The following is a 23,541-nucleotide window of genomic DNA, read 5'->3' as shown; positions in this document are numbered from 1 at the left end:
TTCCACGGGTAGAGATCTCCAGGGCCTTGTTTAATTCCAAATCCCTGTATAGGGGTTAAAGGGTTTCAGGGATCTGGGGTCCTGCTTGGTGAGGGGCTTCCCTTTAGTCTGTCCATTACATCCTACCTGAGTCTGTTTATCCAGGCAGGTGTTACACTTTCTTCCAAGAGCCATAACTTTTTCCATCAATATACCCAAATATTTTTTTGTGGAATGAGTTCTACTTTTCATTGATACCATTTATTCTACCCTATATTGTACTGGAAAACAGGAAAAAAATTCCAAGTGCAATAAAACTTCAAGAAAATATACAATGCACAATGTTTTTTTTTTTTTTTGTTTTTTTTTAAATGTTTACCATGTTAACTGTATGGTAAAACTGACCTACTAGTATGATTCATAAGGTTAAATATGAAACGGTAGATAACAAACATGTGTAGTTTTTTTTTTTTTTAATTTAAGTGGTGAGAAAAAATTCCAAAATTTGTCAAAAAAAAGACTAAAAGCTGCTTTACACGCTGCGACATCGCTACCGATGTCGCTAGAGATTGCACCCGCCTCCGTCGTTTGTGCATCAAGGTCAAATCGCTGCCCATGGTGCACAATATCAGTAGTACCCGTCACACATACTTACCTTCCTAGCGATGTCGCTGTGAGTGGCGAACAACCTCTTTTTTAAGAAGGAGGTTTGTGCGCCATCACAGCGACGTCACACAGCGGGCCACCAATAGAAGCGGAGGGGCGGAGACCAGCCGCATTATCGACACGCCCACTTCATTGCCGTAGGACGCAGGTACACTGTTGCTCGTCACTCCTGGGGTGTCACACGTAGCAATGTGTGCTGCCTCAGGAACGACCAACAATCTACGTCCAGAAAGAGGAACGATATTTGGGAAATGAACGACGTGTCAACGATCAATGATTAGGTGAGTATTTTTGATCGTTAACACTCGCTCGTAGGTGTTACACTCAATGGCATCGCTAACGAGGCCGGATTTGCGTCATGAATTACGTGACCCCGACGACATATCATGATCATATCATGGGGCCATCGATGGGTCAGGGAATGATGTGCTGACATTCACCATTAATTCTTACTGTCAGAGACTGTAACACAAAAATAGAATAAAATTGAATTAATATAATCATCCAATATATACAAAAATAATAATATATATTTTTTCCATATGATATTCGATTCTAATACAATATACAGTGTGTCCACCCATATCCTGTCCACCACCAATAACTTGAGAATGGCGGCAGCTATAGGCATAGAAGTGGTGTCTAGGTATAGTAAAGTAGTCATGCGCTACGCAATGAAACCACCTATAGCACCACCTGGTGGAAAACAACGGAGTTAGCATTTTTATCTCTAAAACGGAGCAAGATAGAGAAAAAAAGTGAATTACAAAGTTGTAGGGCATCATCAATTCAATATGAATCGACACCTTGAATACAGAAATGCTATGATAGGAAACCCATGACCCCCCCAAAAAACATTGAATGCTGGTCATGCATACGGAAGGTCTCCATGAGGTATCGCTTCACGTCCGGAACCTTGTGAGTTTTACACTCTCTAATCATAGCATTTCTGTATGCAAGGTGTTGATTCGTATTGAATTGATGATGCCCTACAACTTTGTAATTCACTTTTATTCTCTATCTCATTCCGTTTTCAAGATAAAAATGCTAACTCTGTTGTTTTTCACCAGGTGGCGATATACAGTGGCTACTTTACTATACCTACACCACTTCTATTCCTATAGCTGCCACCATTCTCAAGTTAATGGCGGTGGACAGGATATGGGTGGACACACTATATATAAGATTACATTTGATTAAGAAAAGAAAAATATTCTTGTTTCTCTGGTCTGGGATAACTGTTTGCACATATATTATTTTAATTGTTTCTGTTTTTCCTTTTTAGTTTATTCTGTAAATGTAAAGGATTGTATTATATTAACTATCAGCTTTAATACTCTGTATAAACCGGTTAGGTTATATCAGTTTGTTCCAAGCACACCCTTTTTCTAATTTGAGACAACGGTTGTTGCGGGGGGGCTGACAGATTGAGGGAAAATAAAAAACGAAACCTTCCTCCTCAATCGTAACCCGGGATCCACTATGCAGAGATGTCATACTGCTGCTCGTAGTCCAGAGGATGAAGTAGACACACAACAGATTATAGGTAAAAGTAAGTGGAAACTCAATAGAACTGTGGCGGCACACAGTGGTATATAGTGGGTCACAATAACCTGTGTTAACATCATAAAGGGTATGCAAATGAAAAGGAGACAGTCGCTGTAACCAATGTTATCCTCAAAGAGGCAATGCCACTCAATAAACCAAAATAGAACCCCATGCACACACCCACACTTAGAACACACGCCTAACTAGCATTCCCGAGTGGCAGTGGAGTGTGACATGTCTAGCCGACATGCACACAAAGGGAATGTCTGAAGACAACCTGCCTGGAATTACCCTCTCACACACCCATGACACGATGCGAATGGTACCTGCATAAGTGGCCCACCTAAAGTGGGAAGTAACCCTCTCATGGGACCAGGTCCCGATAACAAGAAGTACCTACCTACGTGACCTGTCTAGGGTGCGTAATATCTTCTCACAGAACAAGGTCATGGTAATGGCCTTTAGCCAGACATCCAAACACATGAGGTATAGGCTTTGATAAATGCACGCCCATGTGCGCTGGTGGGAGCCTTAAATAATATTAGTATACCACAAAAACTCACAGAACCACCCCAAACAAGGGCGGCAGTCATCATCAGATGACCACGTCCAATAGTCCTGAAGGCGAGGATCCAGCGGCGAATCAACAACTGACCCATCAGAAGGGTAGCTGACATAAAAGCCAATCAAGATCCGCCATGTCACAGATATGCTCAGGCCAATCAGGACCCACCACATCACAGACATGTTCAGTGCAGTCCTTTACGGACTTAAGCCTGCTTTACATGTTACGATTAAGCATACGATATCGTATGCGATCGTAACCGCCCCCATCGTATGTGCGGCACGTTCAATTTGTTGAACGTGTCGCACAAACGATTATTTCCCGTCACACATACTTACCTGTCCATATGACCTCGATGTGTGCGGCGAACATCCACTTACTGGAGTGGGAGGGACGTTCAGCGTCACAGCGACGTCACGCGGCAGCCGGCCAATAGAAGCGGAGGGGCGGAAATGAGAGGGACGTAATCATCCCTCCCACCTCCTTCCTTCAGCATAGCCGGCGGGAGCCGCGGGACTCAGGTAAGATCTGTTCATCGTTCCCGGGGTGTCACACACTGCGATGTGTGCTACCTCGGGAACATTGAACAACCCAATGTTCAATTTTTAACAATTGAACGACGTGCATGCGATGAACGTTTTTTCGTTCATTTGCAATCGCACGTAGCTGTCACATGCTACAATATTACTTACGATGCCGGATGTGCGTCACTTACGACGTGACCCCGCCGACACATCGTAAGATTTATTGTAGCCTGTAAAGCCCGCTTTAGCCTCAACCAGATTGGAATCTTCCTGCACACACCCAGTAGTAGATTTTCCACACTTAAGGGGGCTTTACACACAACGATATTGCTAACGAGATATCGCTGTGGTCACGGAATTCGTGATGCACATCCGGTGTCGCTAGCGACGTCGTTGCATGTAACAGCTATGAGCCACCACTAACGATAAAAAATACTCACCTAATCGATGATCTTTGACACATCGTTCCTTTCCCAATTATCGTTGCTGATTTTGGACGCAGGTTGTTCGTCGTTCCTGAGGCAGCACACATCGCTACATGTGACACCCCAGGAACAACGAACAACAGCATCCTGAATCCTCCGGCAACGAGGTGGGCATGTCATTAATTTGGTTGCTCTCCACCCCTCCGCTTCTATTGGTCGCCTGCTATGACGCTGCATGAACATCCCCCTTAAAGAAGAGATAGTTCGCCAGCAACAGCAACATCGCTAGGAAGGTAAGTATGAGTAACAGATGTTAGCGATATTGTGCGCCACGTGCAGCAATTTGCCCGTGATGCACAAACGACGGGGGCGGGTACGCTCGCTAGTGATATTGCTAGCGATATTGTAGCGTGTAAAGCGGCCGCCGTCGTTTGTGCATTATGGGCAAATCGCTACCCGTAGCGCACAATATCGCTATTAGGAGTCACACGTACTTACCTTCCTAACGACATCTCTGTGGCCGGCGAACAATCTCTTCTTTAAGGGGGAGGTTCGAGCGGCGTCACAGCAACATCACAAAGCGGGCAACCAAAAGAAGCGGAGGGGTGGAGAGCAGCCGAATTAACGACACGCCCACCATTGCCGGAGGACACAGGAACGCTGTTGTTTGTCATTCCGTGACCCCAGCGATATCTCGTTAGCGATATCGTTGCATGTAAAGCCCCCTTTAGTCTCTGGAAGAAGTCAAAACACAAGGCTTGGTCTCCGCCCAATAGAAAAGGAGGGGAGGAGATGAGTGGCCGGAACTTGCCATCCACCTCCTTTCCTTCCTCCTTTCTGGTGGGCGCAGGTAGAATGATGATCGTTGCTCCTGCGGTGTCACACACAGCGATGTGTGGTGCCGCAGGAGTGAAGAACAACCTACGGCAACAACCAGCACCGACATTTGGTAAAGGAGTGACGTGTCAATGATCCACGATTTTTGCTGTTTTTGCTATCATTACACGTCGCTCCTAGCTATCACACGCTGCGATGTTGCTACCGGCGCCGGATGTGCGTCACAAATAACATGACCCCGACGATATATCGTTAGCGATGTCACAGCGTGTAAATGGTCCTTTAGTCTCTGGCAAAGGTAATTGAGGCCGTGCATGCTCAGTCGCCAAAACTCCACACTTAGGGGTACTTTGCATGTTGCGACATCGCTACTGCGATATCGTCGGGGTCAAATCGAAAGTGACGCACATCCGGCGCCGGTAACGACGTCCCAACGTGTAAAGCCTAGATGCGCCGATAAACGATCGCAAAAGCGACGTAAATCGGTGATCTGTGTAGCGTCGGAGATTTTCATAATGTCACACCAATAGGAGATGTTGTTCCTCGTTCCTGCGGCAGCACACATCGCTGTGTGTGAAGCCGCAGGAGCGAGGAACATCTCCTTACCTGCCTTCACCGGCTATGCGGAAGGAAGCAGGTGGGCGGGAAGTTTACATCCTGCTCATCTCCGCCCCTCCGCTTCTATTGGCCGCCTGCCGTGTGATGTCGCTGTGATGACACACGACCCGTCCCCTTAGGAAGGAGGCGGGTCACCGGCCAGAGCGACGTCGCAGGGCAGGTAAGTGCGTTTGAAGCTGCCGTAGCGAAAATGTTCGCTACGGCAGCTATCACAAGATATCGCATGTGCGACGGGGGCGGGTACTATGGCGCTTGGCATCGCTAGCATTGGCTAGTGATGTCGCAGTGTGCAAAGTACCCCTTAGACATGGAAGCAAGAGCAGAAATTTCAACAACCCTTGGCACTGCCAAAATACGAGGCCGGTGCCCAAACAGATTAGAAACTGCAGCAGGCCATCACCAGCATCTGTGGCACTGGTTTGTAACAGCGGTGCTTTGTTGTATCTGTCATGTATCTATATCTGGCTATGTATACCTCCCGTTTTACGTGTGTTTTTTTTTTTTTGAAGAAGGAGATGGACTCTCCGAAACCCATAGAAGAAATAAATCACTACTTGTATACTCCAGGATTTTTCTTCTAATATGGTAGTGCGGCAATATCACCCAGCCTTTCTTCCATGGATATTTGATACAAAGTAACATTTAGTGGTTTAACTAAAGTTAAGCAGACTTTGCCATGTGTTATAAATTTTTATTTTTTTGCCCAATTTGATGGTTCAAGACTGTGTAAGATTTATATGAAAAGCAACTGACTATAAAAGATCTCATCCAATTTTGGTTACTGCTTATATGTAGATCTTGTACGGTACAACCAATTTAACATGATTATTGCTAATAAAGGTTTGGGAAACCTATAAAACCAGTAAGTATTGAAAATCCCACCCTAATAATGGACACAAAATAAGTAACTGATTGTGATTCCATTTTATTAAATTAGTCAAATAAAGCAAATAAGTATTATAACAAAAAAGAAACAGATCCCCATATTTCAGGCACACATGATTTTCCAAACTATCATGCTAGATCTCAGTACACTTAAGGGGGCTTTACACGCTACGATATTGTTAATGTTTCATCGTCGGGGTCACGTTGTTAGTGACGCACATCCGGCGCCATTAACGATATCGCAGCGTGTGACACTTACCAGCGACCTTAAGCGACCTCAAAAATGGTGAAAATCGTTCACCATGGATAGGTCGTCCCAAACTCAAAAATCGGTAAGGATTTTTTATCCATGTTGTTCATCGCTCATGTGGCAGCGCACATCGCTATGTGTGACACCGCAGGAGCGAGGACAGTCTCCTTACCTGCCACCGGCCCCAATGCGGAAGGAAGGAGGTGGGCGGGATGTTATGTCCTGTTCATCTCCGCCCCTCCGCTTTGATTGGCTGGCCGCTTAGTGACGTTGCGGTGATGTCGCTGTGATGCCGAACGTCCCTCCCCCTTGAAGGAGGGATTGTTCGGCAGTCACAGCGATGCCGCCGACCAGGTAAGTACGTGTGATGCTGCCGTAGCGATAATGTTCGCTACAGCAGCGATCACAATCGCATGCGCGACGGGGGCGGGTTCTTACACGCTTGATATCGCTAGAAATTGCTAGCGATATCGCTACCGTGTAAAGCCCCCTTTATAAATAGTGATGAGTGGACCCGTATTGTAAAAGTCCAGATCCGCGCAATTTCAACCTGAATCGAGTGCCGGGCCTGAGCCCAGGATTTCAGGTGTTGTTCCGGATCCAGCAACTCGGGAAATAAAAAATAAATAACGTAACAATATAGAAAATAAGAATGAAGCAAGCACTTCATACTTATCGAGGCTCCAGTAGAGCTGCTCCTGTAGCCGCTCATTCATTTCCAGGGTTGGTCATTACCTTCATTGGATAATATCTGCTGTCCACGCCTCCCAGCTATCCTGGCATCTGTGATTGGTTGCAGTCAGACGCGCCCCCAGCCTGTGTGACCCCCCAACCGGGTTTATATAGTACAGTAAAAATAAATAAATATTTGGGTAGGGTCCCCCCATATGATGACACCCAGCACAGATAAAGCATATGGCTAAAGGCTGCAGCCCCCAGTTGTGCAGTTGTCTTGGCTGTGTATCAAAATAGAAGGAACCGCAAGCAACTCTTTTTTTATAAATCGTTTAAAAAAAATTTAAAAAAACAGCGTGCGGTTCCCCCAATTTTGATACCGAGGCAAGATAAAAGCCCAACAGCTTGGGACTGATATTCCCAGGCTTGTAAGACCCATGCTTATTGGGCCACCCCCAGCCTAAAAATAGCAGTCTGCAGCCTCCCAGAATTGTCGTATCCATTAGATGCGACAGTCCTGGAACTTTACCCGACTTTTCCCGATTGCCCTGGTGTGGTGGCAATAGGGATAATGAGGGGTTAATAGCAGCTCACAGCTGTTACTAAGTTTTAGATTAGTAAAGGGGTGGGTCTAGGAGACCCCCTATTACTAATCTGTAAGTGAAAGTAAATAAACACAAACACCAGAAAAATCATTTGTTTGAAATAACATACAAAAAAACACCCCCATTTGCCACTTTATTAACCTCTAAAAACACCCCTGCAGGTCCGACGTAATTCACACGAAGTCTCATAATGATTCCAACTTTGCTACATATCTAAAGTCACAGAGCGCGATCATGGATCATGACCGCACACTGTAACTTCAGACAGAGATTGAGCCGCGCAATCATGGATTACATCACAGGTGATTTGCGGTCACAGGTGGAGGTTTCCACTGTCTGCCACCTGTGACAGCAGGTAACCTGACCTCAGTAACATATGTGACCTCACCTCAGGTGAGACTTGCATCTCCAGGCAGAAAATCACGTTTTTTTGCCAATAGATGTAGATATGGTGCTGAAATTGTTACACCATATTCCTGCACCCAATCAACACCGCATGCAGTTTTGATGCATGTTTTTCCAGGAGGTGTAGATTGGTTGCATGAATATGGTGTAAAAATTTCATCACCAAATCTACATTTCTTGGCCCAAAAAATGCAAAAAAAAGGTTTTGATGCCATTTCAGTGCAGTTTTCTGTCAGGAGGTGAAAATGTGTTGCTTAAATATCTGCACCAGATTTCAGCACCAAATTTGCACCTCCTGGCAGAATAAAAAACCTTTTTTTGCATTTTTGGGCCAAGAGATGCAAACTTGGTGATGACATTTTTTACACCATATTCATGCACCCAATCTACACCTCCTGGCAAAAAAGAAAATGCTTCAAATTTGCATGCAGTATAATGCGGAACTGATTAGCTTTTTTTTGCCAGAAAGTATAGAATTAGTGCAGGAATATGGTGTAAAAATTAAAGCACCAAATCAGCATCTCTTGGCAATTTTTTTTTTTTTCTGCCAGGAGATTCATGTGTGCTCTGTGAGTTTACTAAGGTCACCTGAGGTCACCTGAGGTCAGGTTACCTGTGGTCACAGGTGGGGGACTCCAGCTGTGAATGCAACTAACTTGAGTGACATCACTGCGGATCAGTCATTCTCTGCCTAGAGCTCAGAATGTAGTAAAATATGGAAGCACGGTCTGATAGAGCGCTAAGGAGGCCACAGTATTAGATTAATTTTTTTTTTTTAGAATTTATTGTTTTCTATCAGCCACAACGCGTTTCGATATACACAATATCTTCATCAGAATGGGCAGTCATGTTCCATGATCGTGCGCTGTCAGTTCAGATTTAGCAGAGCTGTAATTTTCATGAGACCTCATCTGGATTATGCCGGACCTGCAGGGGTATTTGGGGGTTAAAAAAAGGGGTGAAAGAGGATTTTTTTGTATTTTATTTCAAATGAAAAATGTTTTGGTGTTTGTGTTTATTTACTTGCAGATTAGTAATGGGGGTCTTATAGACCCTCGATATTACAAATCTAGGGCTTAGTGACAGTTGTGGGCTGTCATTAACCTATTTTTTCCCTGACTGCCACCGTACCAGGGAAATCTGGAAGAAGTGGGTAGAGTGCTGGGATTCTCGCATCTAATGCATGTGACAATTTTGGGCAGCTGCAGGCTGCTATTTTTAGGCTGTGGGTGGCCCAATAAGCATTGTTCCCCCCCAGCCTGAGAATACTAGCCCCCAGCTGTCTGGCTTTATCTTCGGATGGGTATCAAAATTAGGGGGACTTTATGTCGAGTTTTCAAAACTATTTATTTAAATAATTAAAAAAAAAAGCCACCTGTGGTTCAACTTATTTTCATAAACAGCCAAGCTAACTGCATGTCTAAGGTCTGCAGCCTGTAGCCATGGGCTTGGTATCATCATATGGGAGAACCCTATGCCAATTTATTTATTTTTGTTATACGGTAGACCCTCAGACAGGGTCTGTGATTGGAAGCTTCAGATATGCTGTCACTCAGGGTGGGAGTGTGTATGACTGCAACCAATCAAAGATGTTGGTAGGCAGGGAAAGCAGTGTATAGGCATGAATAATAATAAGCATCCCCAAAAGTAAATGGGTAGCCTTAAAGCAGTGTACAGCTACAAAGTACAGCATACTTACTCCCATCCCCTATCCCTTCTACTACTATTTTTAATCACTAATTTCTGGTCCCATTGGACTTATATGAGGACCAATACCGGCCCGAAACGAATATTAAAAACCAGCTAACAGGGACCCGCCGGTCCCAGTTATCTTCGAGTCCGCCCATCACTACTTTTAATTCCACTATTTACAAGGTCACAAACCTAAAGGGATCCTTATATAATTAAATCACATAACTTTGAACACTTATCATGAAATAAGTAAGTTTAAAAGCCAGGCAAATGAACATGATTCCCTCTACATTTTCTAAGTATAAACTATAATAAACTCATGGCATGCAGACGTAACTTGTAGATTTCTACTCAGACCTACTTCTCCCTGTGAGCTACAATAAACATGACGCCCTTATAGTCAGTGAGGTCACTCACAAATGCCGCATTCTTAACCTCGCAGCAGTCAATGATGAATCCTTCCTTAACTAGGGCATCTCGAGGTAAATTCTCATCATGTTTGAGATAATGAACCTTGTCTTTTCCAATTGTGAAATATGTTGCATCTAAAACTTCAATTAATATAATGTGTCCTCCAGGTTTCAACAACTTTAAAAACTTCCCAAGACATTTTCTGTAATCATCGTGGTTTTTGCTGATAACATCTAATAAAAAAGCACTGATGACACAATCTGCTTCTGGTAAGACCATTGGTTCTATGATGTTTTCTTTCTTGAGGTCACATTTCACAACATGCTGAAGGGCTGATCTCACGTTTGCCTCTATTTCCTTTATCTTTTCACTGGAAAAAATAGGAAAAATAAGATATATTATCCCATATTCAACATCAGTTGGGTGACATGAAAACTCAGTAGTTAGCTTAGCATTATTGGGTCCAAGTCCGTGTAGAAAAAACTGAAATCAAACAAGACTGGTAGACTAAGTGTAAAGCTTATAGTTCGTTTTATACCAGTCTGTTCAATATTTTACAGGACTCTATGGATGATAATATTGATCAAACTAGATGAATGAAGATTTTCTTACTAACTTTGCGCATGGATAAACTAAGAAGAAGGTAAACTTCTTAACAGTTTCATATATCTCTGGTACAATTGTAAAAATACTTCACCTGTTTCCTTCAATGTCTACATGAAGTTTTGCGGCGTGCTGCCAATCAAACGCTCCTGTATGTTCATTCACCCATCTCTTCAGCTCAATGATGCATCTGTCACTGATCTTCAGCACTAGTATATGCTCAAAAAACTCACAGGCTGCATATAAATAATGAACCATGGAGCCTTTGCTGAGGTCTATCAAGATGTCTCCTTTAATATGACCTGCAGAAAAAAATAAGAATATTGACATTTCTAACATGGCAAACCCTCTTAGCTGAAGATAAACAATAAATTATATCTATATTATTCATTCAAATTATGTAAATAGAGGAGTTCCAATACCAAAATAATAAGAATGCTTCACCAGATAGATCCTCCAGAGACAACTCCCCACTCAAGTCAAGCCAAGCGATGAGTATCCTGAATAGTGGACCTCCCATACAAACTTATCATTGTCTCCCAGACTATAAACAAATATTGTTCTCAATTTGGATTTAGCTATTTAGAACTGTTAAATAAGTATGTCCATAAAAAAAGAGTAATTGATCGCCCTTTGGGAAGGATTCCATGGCAGCTTGCAGTAGCAACATAGACCAAAACCACTAGCAAGCCAACAACCTGAGAATTATAAAATCACTTGATGTTTTCCTTTTTTTCTTAAAAAACATGGGCCATTACACACAAAGAGAAAACAGCACAAGGTTTACATCTTTCTGACCAGTCAGGCCCTTTATCATGATCCAGGTCGGCCAGTCAGGCCCTTTATCATGATCCAGGTCGGCCAGTCAGGCCCTTCATCATGATCCAGGTCGGCCAGTCAGGCCCTTCATCATGATCCAGGTCGGCCAGTCAGGCCCTTCATCATGATCCAGGTCGGCCAGTCAGGCCCTTCATCATGATCCAGGTCGGCCAGTCAGGCCCTTCATCATGATCCAGGTCGGCCAGTCAGGCCCTTTATCATAGAGGTCTGACTTGCCTAAAAAGCCTAGTCCTTGTAGAATTCTATCCTCTTTGTGTGTAATTGCCCATGCTTTTTTCAAAAAGAAAAATGAAGTATCAAATAAAACATTTTAAGTGCTAAGAAAAAGCCCTTCCTTGTAGATAGCAGGGAAGTTAGTAGGAAGATAGTTAGATACAATCTTGTTTTAATACTTTTGTGGTTGTAAAATTGCAGATGTAGCTCAAACAGAAAGGGTTAACGTATTTTGCAGTTCAGTAAGGAAGATTGAAGAATACGGAAAGAGATAAATAATGATTTTATTGTCTACGTGTTTCGAAGCCAACCGGATTCTTCTTCACAATGAAGGTTGTAAGATTGAAAGTGTTCATTAAAATGTAAGTAAGAAAGGAAAGAACTAAACCATAGTGAATCCTATTAAAATACATACCCTCTCTGAACATTTTGTGAAGGTTCTCAATGGGAAATGTCAAAATATCTTCTATAAAGCCAGCTTCTTCGCTATTTGAAAGGTAGGTGTCCAGATGGTTTCTGGAATCAAAGCTATCTTCATGATAGAACTTAAAGCAGCCGGAATCCATGGTCTAGCTTTGTATCCCAAGTTGGGTTGACTAAGTTTACATTGGCGCTCAAGGTCTTTATATATTCATCAAGAACCAATTATCAAAGGCTGTAAGAATTACTTATCATATATTAAGTTGACATTTATATGAGTCATGTGGCATGATTTTAATAAACTCACAAAGAAAACAAACGATCTTCAGATAATGAAATCTGTTTCTTTGAAAAGAGAGAGGAAAAATATTCCCAGTAATTTGTTTATTCTTCAGTATTCAATGGCTTCTTAAAAAGAAAACTTGATCAGACATGTGAATGTGAGATACGTGAATTGTATCACCCATGGAAGGGGGTACTCGGTCCCGGGCGGTAACAAATGGGGATGTCACTCTGGTAGCCATTGCTGGTCCCATGCCCTGGGGCTTCTTTTGTAAAAGGGGGTATTTACAGGGTAGATAAGAGTTATTGTCATGTGATTGCGGTTAAGGATGGAGAACCTCGCTGCTGAATGTGGGTACCCCCAGAGCTGATGGTGATTGCAGCAATGGTGTTAGGCACTCTGTAGGTAGGGCTGTGTCTGGGAGATGTAATGGGGTAATAACGGAGACCACACCAGGTTGTCTTAAAGGTTTCTACTCACTTGGACCCAAGGGCTTTCTGGTTCCGGTCCCAGGAGTATCAGTACCAATGTAGTGACCCAGGTTGTTCTGTCCCCGACACTCTCTTAGTTGGATCTCCATGAAGCATTTAGGGGCCCGACTGTCTCTTTTGGGGTACAGTCTCCTCTGTACAGCGGGCAGTGCGGACCCTGTGGAGAGGTAAGTGTCCGAACCCCGATCCTAGTTAACTGCTGATGCCCCGGATTATTTGGTTCAGAGAAGTCCGTGAAGGTGTCCTCACCGGGCAGGTATTTGTCAAACAGTATGAAACTTGCGCTTGATCTAGGGCCCTGTGCCCCGTTCGTGCTATGGTCCCAGCGGTATCTCCGGTACCCGTCCTGGCAACCTCTCTCCCGTGCCCCCGGGGTCACCATTGCACGGACCCTGCTCAGGCATGTCCACACACCTCTCTCACTCTCTACTGACTGACTGCTGACCCCTCCCACCAGGCTGGCTAATCCCTCTTGTTAACCCTTCTATGCCCGGTGTGGAGTGGAGACTAGGATTTGGTTGTGCTTTGGTGGTATCGGCACTGTTACTCTAGGTCCCAGGGGGTAGTTCCTGCATCCCCTAGGGGGTGCAGTTCCTTGTAGTGCCATGAAGCTCTCAGGGGTGCTATGTTCTCCCTTGGTTAAACACAGCACGTCCTCGGGCTGTAGCAAAGCAGAGTTTTATTGTAACCGGAAAGGAAAAAGGATATTATTTAAACATAACGTTCTTCCCACGCAGTGGAGGCAATTCACTTCTAACATTGCGGTAATCCCCCCATCAACCCACCACCCAAAAAGGTCCTTGTTCCCCAAAACCCTCTGAGGGGGCAGGTCACCGGTCCCTTTTGTTGACCAGGTCTGGGCCTTCTCTATCCCAGACCATTACTCCAACCTTCCTCTCCTTGGTGGCATTCTCAATGTCCTGATGGTAACAGAGGATTACTCTGGAAGTCACACTTGGTGCAACTATATACAATGAAAGTTTTTGGCTGCTGCCAGTCCTGCAGCCGTGGTCTATATTTAAATCAACTTCAAAGTTTTAGATTTTAGCATTAGGCATCAGGTTAATCAGGTGACTTTTCTGAGATTATTTAGGCAATTTTATTAGCATTTTTCAGATTTGTGCAGATTTTTAAAGGAAATAACAAAAACAACATCATCTCAACATTTTAACTTTTCAACTTTTTAAGTGCTGGGGTAGCCTGGTTCCGCTACCAAAGCTACATCTGGGAACCGATCCCGGCTCCCCACCTGGCTTGGCGCAGGCTCCGTTTCTCCTGCAAATCTTGAGCGATCACTTGCCTTTTCTTGGCAGCCCGAGCCTGCTGCTCCTGGTTCAGTTGCCGGATGGTGGCTTGGCAGGCCTCCTCATTCACATCAGCCCTCTGTGCCGCAGTAACCATACCGGACTCCCTCTCGAACCTGATGCTCCCTGGACCAGAATAACCCACATCCGGATCACCGTTAGCGGATTTCAGGTCAGGCTGGTCACCGGCGCCTTCTCTCGTAGTTGTCAGGCCTTCCAGGGCTGCGTCTCACAGCCTAGCCATGTCCGGTCTGGTCGTGGACAGTGGCATTGTGGCCTGGTCTGGTCTGGCCATTGTGCGGAAGTCCGGTGTTACCGGGGGGGTCAGCGGGCACGGGTGTTATTGGTGCCACGACCGTGGGGATGAGTGGGGCTGAGGATGATGCCTCGCTTACCGGCTCCTCATGCCGCTCTTTGTGCAGAACCCATTCTGCTTGGGTCTGCACCGCTGCCACTATTCCTATCATCTCCCTGTGCCAGTCCTCAATCTGCTGAATCATCTGCAGCCGCATCCACAGACACAGCAGATCCAGCTCCACTTCAAGCCAGGGCAAGGTTCTGTGGGCTGGAGGAACAGACATCTTGTATTTTGTAAGTTTGCAGATTCAATGCTGCAGAGCTGGTGTCGCTTCCGCATGCCAGGGTGCATTCTGCCGGCCGCCTTCTGGCTTCTTGCAGCCAGTTTCAATTTTGCATGTTGCCACTCCCAGGGGGCAGAGTCAGCTTTTCGCGCTCTTTCTGGGAACAGTGATGGCGCAGTTATTTTTCAGCATTAAAGATGGCGACAGTCTTTGCATTAACAGTCCATTAAACACAGTTTTTAAGTCCCACGTCACCCGTGTCAACGGGCCTTGTCCGTATTCTGTTCGTGACGCCAGAAAAAGAAGGCTGTATCACCCAGGGAAGGGGGATGTCACTACGCTACACAAATCACTTCCGACATGCCATATTGCTGGAATCACCTGGTGTATGAAAGAGTTAGAAGGAAATTGAAAATATGAATGCTCATTCCTCCCTAGTCCTCATGTTGTCCGTGATGCAACCTCCTTTTTTTTTTTTTTTTTAGTCTGAGGCCACATGGAGTTATGTGCGATCCTCGCACGACACTTGGCTCACGCTCACAGCACAGCGGGAGCTGAGTGTCATGCGAGGGTCATGTGACTGTGGTTCAATCATGCGATCAGATCACAGCTGCAGAGGGGGGGCAGGCATTGAAGAGGGGAGGGCCAGCGCTGTTGAGGGGAGGGCCCATGCTGCGGAGGTGAGGGAGGGATTTCTCTCCTTCTCTCCTCCGTTTCCGGCAATTGCGATTCTCGCACTGCACTCGCGTTACACCAGTGTACTGTGAGTGCAGTGCGATGTTTCTCTTACCCCATAGACTTGCATGGGTGCGAGTGAAACAAGCTCTTACTCCACCCGCAGCAAGCTGCGACTGTTTTCTCGGTCCGACTAAAAAGAAAATAATTGCTCATGGGAGCGAGCACTTAGAGTAATATTGGTCCAAGTGGAATGCGATTTTTTTTTTTTTTTTTTTTTTTTTTTTTTTTTGTAATCACATTCCACTCGCACCATTTTACTCAGTGTGTCCTAGGCCTTAGTCCCGTGTTCATTCACACACCATCCATTTTCTTCTCATCACAAGTCCTGACTGACTGGGCCTCACACTACATCATTAAGCAACACTGATCTGTGGCCAAAAGTCACAACAAATCTTAAGGGAACACCAGGACCTGCTCTCCCCCCCCCGAGCCAGAGATGCAGTGCTAGCAAGGCACATTGGAATGGACATCATAAAGAGGCATTAAATATATACTGACCTCATCACTCAGCTTTCCAGCTATCCCTGCTGCTACCTGACCACATTTGTGTCTCAATTCCCTTATGTAATCTACAGTCCATTGTCCATTCTAGGCCAGAGCTTCTGGCTTCGAGCAGGCTATGGAGAACACTGCATGTGTACAGTGGCTTACGAGGCCTATAGCTGGAAATCGTAACCTGGTGTTCACTTTAGTTCTTGACTTCCAGCACTATCCAGGCCACCTCACAGCATGACGCCCTGGTCTAGAGTAAAGACCAGGCCAGAGATGTGACACTGCTGAGGCATAAGGCCGCTTTACACGCAACGACGTATCTAACGGGTACGATCGCCAGCGACATCGCTAGCAATGTCGCTGCGTGTAAAGCGGCCTATAGAGAACCAGAGTGGGGGGGGAAAAAGCAGTATTGGTGGCTGAAGAGGTGAGCAGTAATGTATGTTTTTGTAAATTTTTAACCTTTTGTCAGCCCTCTAATTTTCAGGAAGATTCTAAAGGCAGCCGACCACCATAAAGCAAATTATCAAAAATCTGTATTCTCCAGAATATATTTTTTTTGTGAAATTCCAATAGAATTCAATTCCACTTAAATTTGACTATCTCTAGAGGAAACTGTATTAAATGTAATACAAATTATATTTCTCTAGAGACTTTCCAAGAACATCTGGCAGCAGAGTTTTGTAAAAGAAGAATAAACCTTCATTAAAAATACCAAAAATCTGTGACAAACCTTGATATACAAAATGTTTACTGCCAAGAGATTTTTTTTTTAATTTATAAAACATAAAAGTAGAAAATATTAAAATTGGATGAAGAGAGCTCATGTAACCATCTGATGTCTTATGATTTTTTTGTCAATAGAATGAATAATGTTCACAGTTTACACAAGACGTCTTCAACAAATATTGACAGCGCATGATGATCATTTGATCTGACCATCCACTAACAGTAAGGTTTATGAAAAGTCAAGTAGCAAAATTCATCTTTCTTTAACCCCTTCAGAACTAGATATCTACTTGTACTTTGCTGTGAGCATGTTCTTCGCTCCTATTGTGTTATTGAATGCGGACAGCAGTTTTGACATGAGATCAAATATTACTTGAGTGGCCATGATGGACAATCACAATCTCCTAACAATAGCTGGCAATGCATAAAACTCCAATTCTAAATGTTTAACCCCTTTACACCCCGTCGACTTTTCCATTTTTCATTTTTTATTTCTCTATCAATATAACCATATGTTGAAAAAAAAATTGTGGAACAAGTTGTATTTTTCAATTACACCATTCATTCTGCCTCATTTTGTACTGTAAAACAGGAAAAAAAATTACAAGTGCAATGAAATAGCAATTCCACAATGTTTTTGTTTAGTTATTTTTTACTTTTTGCTTACCATGTTCACTATATGGCAGAACTGACAGTATGATTCCGCAGGTAAATACGAGTTGGTAGATAATAAACATGTATAGGTGTTTAAAAAAATTCAAGTGGGGACAAAAAAAAATTCTGAAATTTGTAAAAAAAAATAAATAATAATTTGTGCAATGGTGCCATTTGTTGAGAACTGTAATGTTCTCTTTTTTTGGAATTTGGGTCTTTGTGAGGGCTTTTTTTAAAATAAATTTAATTTTAATTTATTTATTGTTTTATTTTAAATTGAGTTAAAGGAGGGTGACTTTAACTTCTACACAGGGAAGGAAAGAGTAAGATCAATTTGAAAGGTCATGACACTGCAGCTTTGCAGCCCCACAACTCTCCCTAACTCCTTCTTTGCTCACAGAATTGTAGAATATTATGTGATATTAAGTTATTAGTGACCAGCCAATTTAGCTTATTATTAACTTTTGTTTAGTGGGTTAGCAAGTTAGGGGTACTTCTCACATAGCGAGATCTCTAGCGAGATCGCTGCTGACTCACGTTTTTTGTGACGCAGCAATGACCTTATTAGCGATCTCGCTCTGTGTGACACTGAGCAGCGATCTGGCCCCTGCTGTGAGATCGCTGTTACACACAGTGCTGGTTCATTTTTTTGACGTTGCTCTCCCGCTGTGAAGCACACATCGCTGTGTGTGACAGCGAGAAAGCAACGATCTGAATGTGCAGGGAGCAGGGAGCCGGTGTCTGGCAGCCTGCAGTAAGCTGTAACCAACCAGGTAAACATCGGGTAACCAAGGGAAGCGCTTTCTTGGTTATCCGATTTTTACCTTCGTTACCAGCGTCCGCCGCTCTCATGCTGCCAGTGCCGGCTCCCTGCACACGTAGCCGGAAGTACAGATCGGGTAAATAAGCACAGCGGTTTGCTTATTAACCCGATGTGTACTCTGGCTACGAGTGCAGGGAGCCAGCGCTAAGTGGTGTGCACTGGTAACAAAGGTAAATATCGGGTAACAAAGTACGGTTACCCAATATTTACCTTAGTTACCAAGTGCAGCGTCACTTCCACGCGTCGCTGCTGGCTGGGGGCTGGTCACTGGTCGCTGGTGAGATCTGCCTGTTTGACAGCTAAGCGACACACCAGTGATCCTGACCAGGTCATATCGCTGGTGGGATCGCTGGAGCATCGCTAAAGTGTGACGGTACCCTTAGTTTAGTTCAGTTAATTACAGACAACCGATACAAACAGATAATGGTGAGCAGCAACTTATTGTATTATTGCACAGTTAAACAATGAACATACAAACAGATAAACAAATAATAAAATCAAAAGTAAATAAAATCACAATCTACCTGAGGGTTTCTAGTTTCCAGTTTCCATTCCCCTAAGACTGATCTGTGCCATCCCCCCCCGAAGAGAAAATACTTTTGAGTCAAATGGCTCAACTTACCTCGGGGTCTCATATTGTATTTTCTGTTCTGGGTTAGAGTAGGCTGTGTTCAGTCCCTGATGAATTCAAAGGAGAAAGATATATCTCGCTGGGGCCTCCAAGTTGTTAGAGACAGGAGATTCTACTAACTCAGGCAGACCTGATAATAAAAAGGATCAGCACCGTTTTCTTGGAAACACTCAACAGAAAGATGCAGACAATGTTCTTTCCAATCAAGGGTCACACTCTTTTATTGTAATGGAGTGCTTTATATAGATCCATGTAGAATACAGGAATAGATTACTGCATGCATAGCATATTACATATTATAATGGGTGCTGTATCAGTTTTGACAAAAGTACAATGACAGGATTTTGTGATTTGGCAGAACATGGGCATTCTTCGGTTTTGACCTTGGCACATAACCATAATTAGAGTAGAAAACAAAAGAATCAACAGTAATCATAAAGGTCACATGAAATCTGTTTTCTTGGTATTTCTGAGAAATATTGGGAGTACAGATAATTTCCATGAATTATCTATTTTCCTCCTTGTCTTTATCTATGGCTCCTATGTTCTGCCAGATGGAACATAGGTCAAGGCTAAATGAGAGAATAGAATATGATAACGTTTCATAAACAGACTCAGATGACAAGATGGATGAAAATAACAAAATAGTGGCTTCTTTAATACCAGCTGTGGGGCTTTATCTTGGCTGGGTATCAAAATTAGGGGACTTAATGTCATTTTTTTAAAATTATTTATTTAAATTTAAAAAAAAAAAAAAAAAAAGCCGCATGCGGTTCATCTTATTTTTGTACATAGCCAAGATAAGCGAATGGGTGAGGTCTGAAGCCTGTAGCCATGAGTATGGTATCATCATAAGGGGGGACCCCACATCAATTTTTTAATTTATTTATTTATTTTTCTGTATGATAGACCCACAGAACGAATCTGTAATTGGAAGCATCAGATACACTGTCACTCAGGGTTTGAGTGTGTCTAACTGCAACCAATCACAGACATTGGTAGGCAGGGAAAGTAGTGCATGTGCATGAATGATAATGGGCATCCACAGAAGTGAATGGGCAGCCTGGAAGCAATGTACAGCCACAACAGAGCCTCAGTAAGTACAGCACACTTACTCCCATCCCACTATTCCTTCTATCACCATTTTTAATTGCTAGATTCTGGTCCCAATGGCCTTATATGAGGTCCAATACCAGCCCGAAACTGAATTTTAAAAACCAGATAACAGAGACCCGCCGGTCACGGTTATTTGTGAGTCCGCCCATCACTACTTTTAAATCTACTACTTAAAACGTCACAAATCCAAAGGGATCCTTCTATATTTAAAACATATAACTTAGAACACTTACCATGAAATAAGTAAGTTTTAAAACTAAACAAATGAACATGACTCCCTCTACATTTTCTAAGAATAAACTATCATAAACTGTTGGCATGCAGACACTTAACTTGTAGATTTCTACTCAGACCTACTTCTCCCTATGAGCTACAATAAATATGACGCCCTTATAATCAGTGAGGTCACTCACAACTGCCGCGCTCTTAACTTCCCAACAGTCAATTATGAATCCTTCCTTAACTAGGGCATCTCTAGGTAAATTCTCACCGAGTCTGAGAAAATGAACCTTGTCTTTTCCCATTGTGAAATATGTTGTATCTAAAGCCCCAAATAAAATAATGTGTCCTTCAGGTTTTAACAACTTTAAAAACTTCCCAAGATATTTTATGTAATCAATCATCTTGGTTTTTGCTGATAATATATCTAATAAAAAAGCACTGATGACACAATCTGCTTCTGGTAAGACCATTGGTTCCATGATGTTTTCTGTTGTGAGGTCACATTTCACAACATGGTGAAGGGCGGATCTCACGTTTGCCTCTATTTCCTTTATCTTTTCACTAGAAAAAATAGGAAAAAGAACATATATTATCCCAAATTCAACATCAGTTGAGTGACATGAAAAGTCAATAGTTAGCTTTGCATTATTGGCTCCGAGTCCGTGTAGAAAAAAGTTAAATCAAACAAGACTAATAGACTTATGCTGGCGTCACATGGTACGATATATCGGGCGATATGTCGTCGGGGTCACGTCATTAGTGACGCACATCCGGCATCGTTTGACATATCGTACCGTGTGACACCTCGGAACGACTGTGAACGAGTAAAAATACTCACCTTATCGTTGCTCATTGACACGTTGTTCATTTTCAAAATTTCGGTCCTCTTTCTGTGCTCTGGTTGTTCATCATTCCCGAGGCAGTACACGTTGCTCCATGTGACACCCCGGGAACGACAAACACAGCTTACCTGCGTCCCGCCAGCAATAAGGAAGTAAGGAGGTGGGCGGGATGTTACGTCCCGCTCATCTCCGCTCCTCCGCTTCTAATGGCCGGCCGCTGTGTGACATCGCTGTGATGGCGAACGTCCCTCCCCCTTCTGGAAGAGGATGTTCGCCGCCCACAGCGACCTCATCCAGGAGGTAAGTGCGTGTGACAGGGGGTTAACGACTTTGTGCACCACGGGCAATTAATTGCCCGTGACGCACAAACAACGGGGGCGGGTACGATCGCTCGGGTGATCGCACGATATATCGTCCCATGTAACGGGGCCTTGCGTGTAAAGATTATAATTTTTGATTTTTCAAGTCTGTTTATTATTTTTAGGACTTTATGGATGACAATATTGATCAGACTAGATAAATGAAATTTTTCTTACTGACTTTGTGTATGGATAAATTAAGAAGGTAAACTTCCTAAAAGTTTCATATATCTATGGCACAATCATAAAAATACTTTACCTGTTTCCTTCTATGTCTGCATTAATTTTTTCAGCATGCTGCCAATCAAACACTCTTGTACGTTTATCCATCCATCTCTTCAGCTCAATGATGCATCTGTCAGTGATCTCAGCACTAGTATATGCTCAAAGAACTCACAGGCTGCATATAAATAATGAACCATGGAACCTTTGCTGAGGTCAATAAAGATGTCTCCCTTAATATGACCTACAGAAAAAAAGTAAGTATTGAAATTTGTAACATGGCAAACCCTTTTAGCTAGAGATAAACAATAAATTATATCTATATTATTCTTGCAAAATATGTAAATGAGGAGTTCCATTACCAAAATAATAAGAATGGTTCACCCGATAGATCCTCCAGAGACAACTCCCCACTCAAGTCAAGTCAAGCAATGAGTATCCTGAATAATGCACCTCCTATGTAAACGTAGTCATTGTCTCCCAGAACATAAACAAATATTGTTCTCTATTTTGATTTAGTTATTTAGAATTGTTTAAAAAATATGTTCATAAAAAAGAGTAATTGTCATCTCGCCCTTTGGGAAGGATTCTATGGCAGCTTGCAGTATCAACATAGACCAAAACGAGTAGCAAGCCAACAACCTGAGAATAATAAAATCACTTGATGTTTTCCTTTTCTTCTTAAAAAACATGGGCCATTACACACAAAGAGGAAACAGCACAAGGTTTACATCTTTGTGACCAGTCAGGCCCTTCATCATGATCCAGATTGGCCAGTCAGGCCCTTCATCATTGGTACAGGTTTGACTCGCCTAAATAGCCTAGTCCTTGTAGAATTCTATCCTCTTTGTGTGTAATTGCCTATGCTTTTTTTAAGAAGAAAAATGAAGTATCAAGTAAAACATTTTAAGAATAAGCACTTAAAAAGCCCTTCCTTATAGACAGCAGGGAAGTTGGTAGGAAGATAGTTAGGTACAATCTTGTTTTAATACTTTTGGGGTTGTAAGATTGCAGATATAGCTCAAACAGAAAGGGTTAACTTCTTTTGCGGTTCCATAAGGAAGATGAAAGAATACGGATAGAGATGAATAATGATTTTATTGTCTATGCGTTTCAAAGACAACCGGATTCTTCTTTACAATGAAGGTTGTAAGATTGAAAGTGTTCATTAAAATGTAAGAAAGAAAGGAAAGAACTAAACCATAGTGAGTCCTATTAAAATACATACCCTCTCTGAACATTTTGTGAAGGTTCTCAATGGGAAATGTCAAAATATCTTCTATGAAGCCAGCTTCTTGGTTATTTGACACGTAGGTGTCCAGATGGTTTCTGGAATCAAAGCTATCTTCATGATAGAACTTAGAACAGCCGGAATCCATGATCTAGCTTTGTATCACAAGTGGGCTTGATTAAGTTTACACCGGTGCTCAAGGTCTTTATATATTCACCAAGATCCAATTATTAAAGGCTGTAAGAATTGCTTTTCATATAATAAGTTCTTATTTTCATGAGTCATGGGAGCATGAGTTATATTAAATTTACAAAGAAAACAAAAGATCTTCAGATAATGAAATCTGTTTGTTTGAAAACAGATTGGCAAAATATTTCCAGTAACTTGTTTATTTTTTAGCCTGCAATGGCTTCTCAAAAAGAAAATCTCATCAGACATGCTAATGTGAGATAAGTGAAGCACTTCCCAGATGCCATTTTGCTTGAATCACATGGCGTGTGAAAGAGTTAAAAGGAAAATTAAAAATATAATACTCATCCCTCCCTAGTCCTCAGGTTGTCTGTGCTGTGACCTCCTTTTTTTTCTTTTAGTCAGGTCTTCATTCACAGGCCATCATTTTTCTTCTCATTACAAGTCCTGACTGACTGGGCCTCCTACTATGT

General features: G+C 42.9%; 1 protein-coding gene and 1 long non-coding RNA gene across 2 annotated transcripts; both read right to left on the bottom strand.

Annotated features, from left to right (window-relative positions):
• Positions 1–6,071: 6,071 nt before the first annotated feature.
• LOC142256249 (nicotinamide N-methyltransferase-like) lies at positions 6,072–12,327 on the bottom strand. The gene is made up of 3 exons (XM_075327827.1): positions 12,157–12,327; positions 10,783–10,990; positions 6,072–10,455 (listed from the first exon to the last, which is right to left on the bottom strand). Exons 1-3 carry the CDS (start codon positions 12,305–12,307, stop codon positions 10,032–10,034), a joined length of 783 nt encoding a protein of 260 aa, XP_075183942.1. The 5' UTR covers positions 12,308–12,327; the 3' UTR covers positions 6,072–10,031.
• Positions 12,328–18,535: 6,208 nt separating this feature from the next.
• Positions 18,536–23,039, bottom strand: LOC142256152 (uncharacterized). The gene is made up of 3 exons (XR_012727491.1): positions 22,877–23,039; positions 21,686–21,892; positions 18,536–20,786 (listed from the first exon to the last, which is right to left on the bottom strand). It is a non-coding gene; the product is annotated as an uncharacterized LOC142256152 (long non-coding RNA).
• Between the last annotated feature and the right edge of the window lie 502 nt (positions 23,040–23,541).

The sequence above is a fragment of the Anomaloglossus baeobatrachus genome, chromosome 11 (genome assembly GCF_048569485.1).
Source record: "Anomaloglossus baeobatrachus isolate aAnoBae1 chromosome 11, aAnoBae1.hap1, whole genome shotgun sequence".
NCBI lineage: Eukaryota > Metazoa > Chordata > Amphibia > Anura > Aromobatidae > Anomaloglossus > Anomaloglossus baeobatrachus.
This window is presented reverse-complemented; position numbering and strand designations above follow the sequence as displayed.

Excerpts from the sequence above, each read along its gene's own strand:
- LOC142256249 (XM_075327827.1), bottom strand. The coding sequence starts at position 12,307 with ATGGATTCCGGCTGCTTTAAGTTCTATCATGAAGATAGCTTTGATTCC. Across the intron at positions 10,991-12,156 it reads TCACAAAATGTTCAGAGAGG|GTCATATTAAAGGAGACATC; the intron begins GTATGTATTTTA and ends TTTTTTCTGCAG. Across the intron at positions 10,456-10,782 it reads GTAGACATTGAAGGAAACAG|TGAAAAGATAAAGGAAATAG; the intron begins GTGAAGTATTTT and ends TATTTTTTCCAG.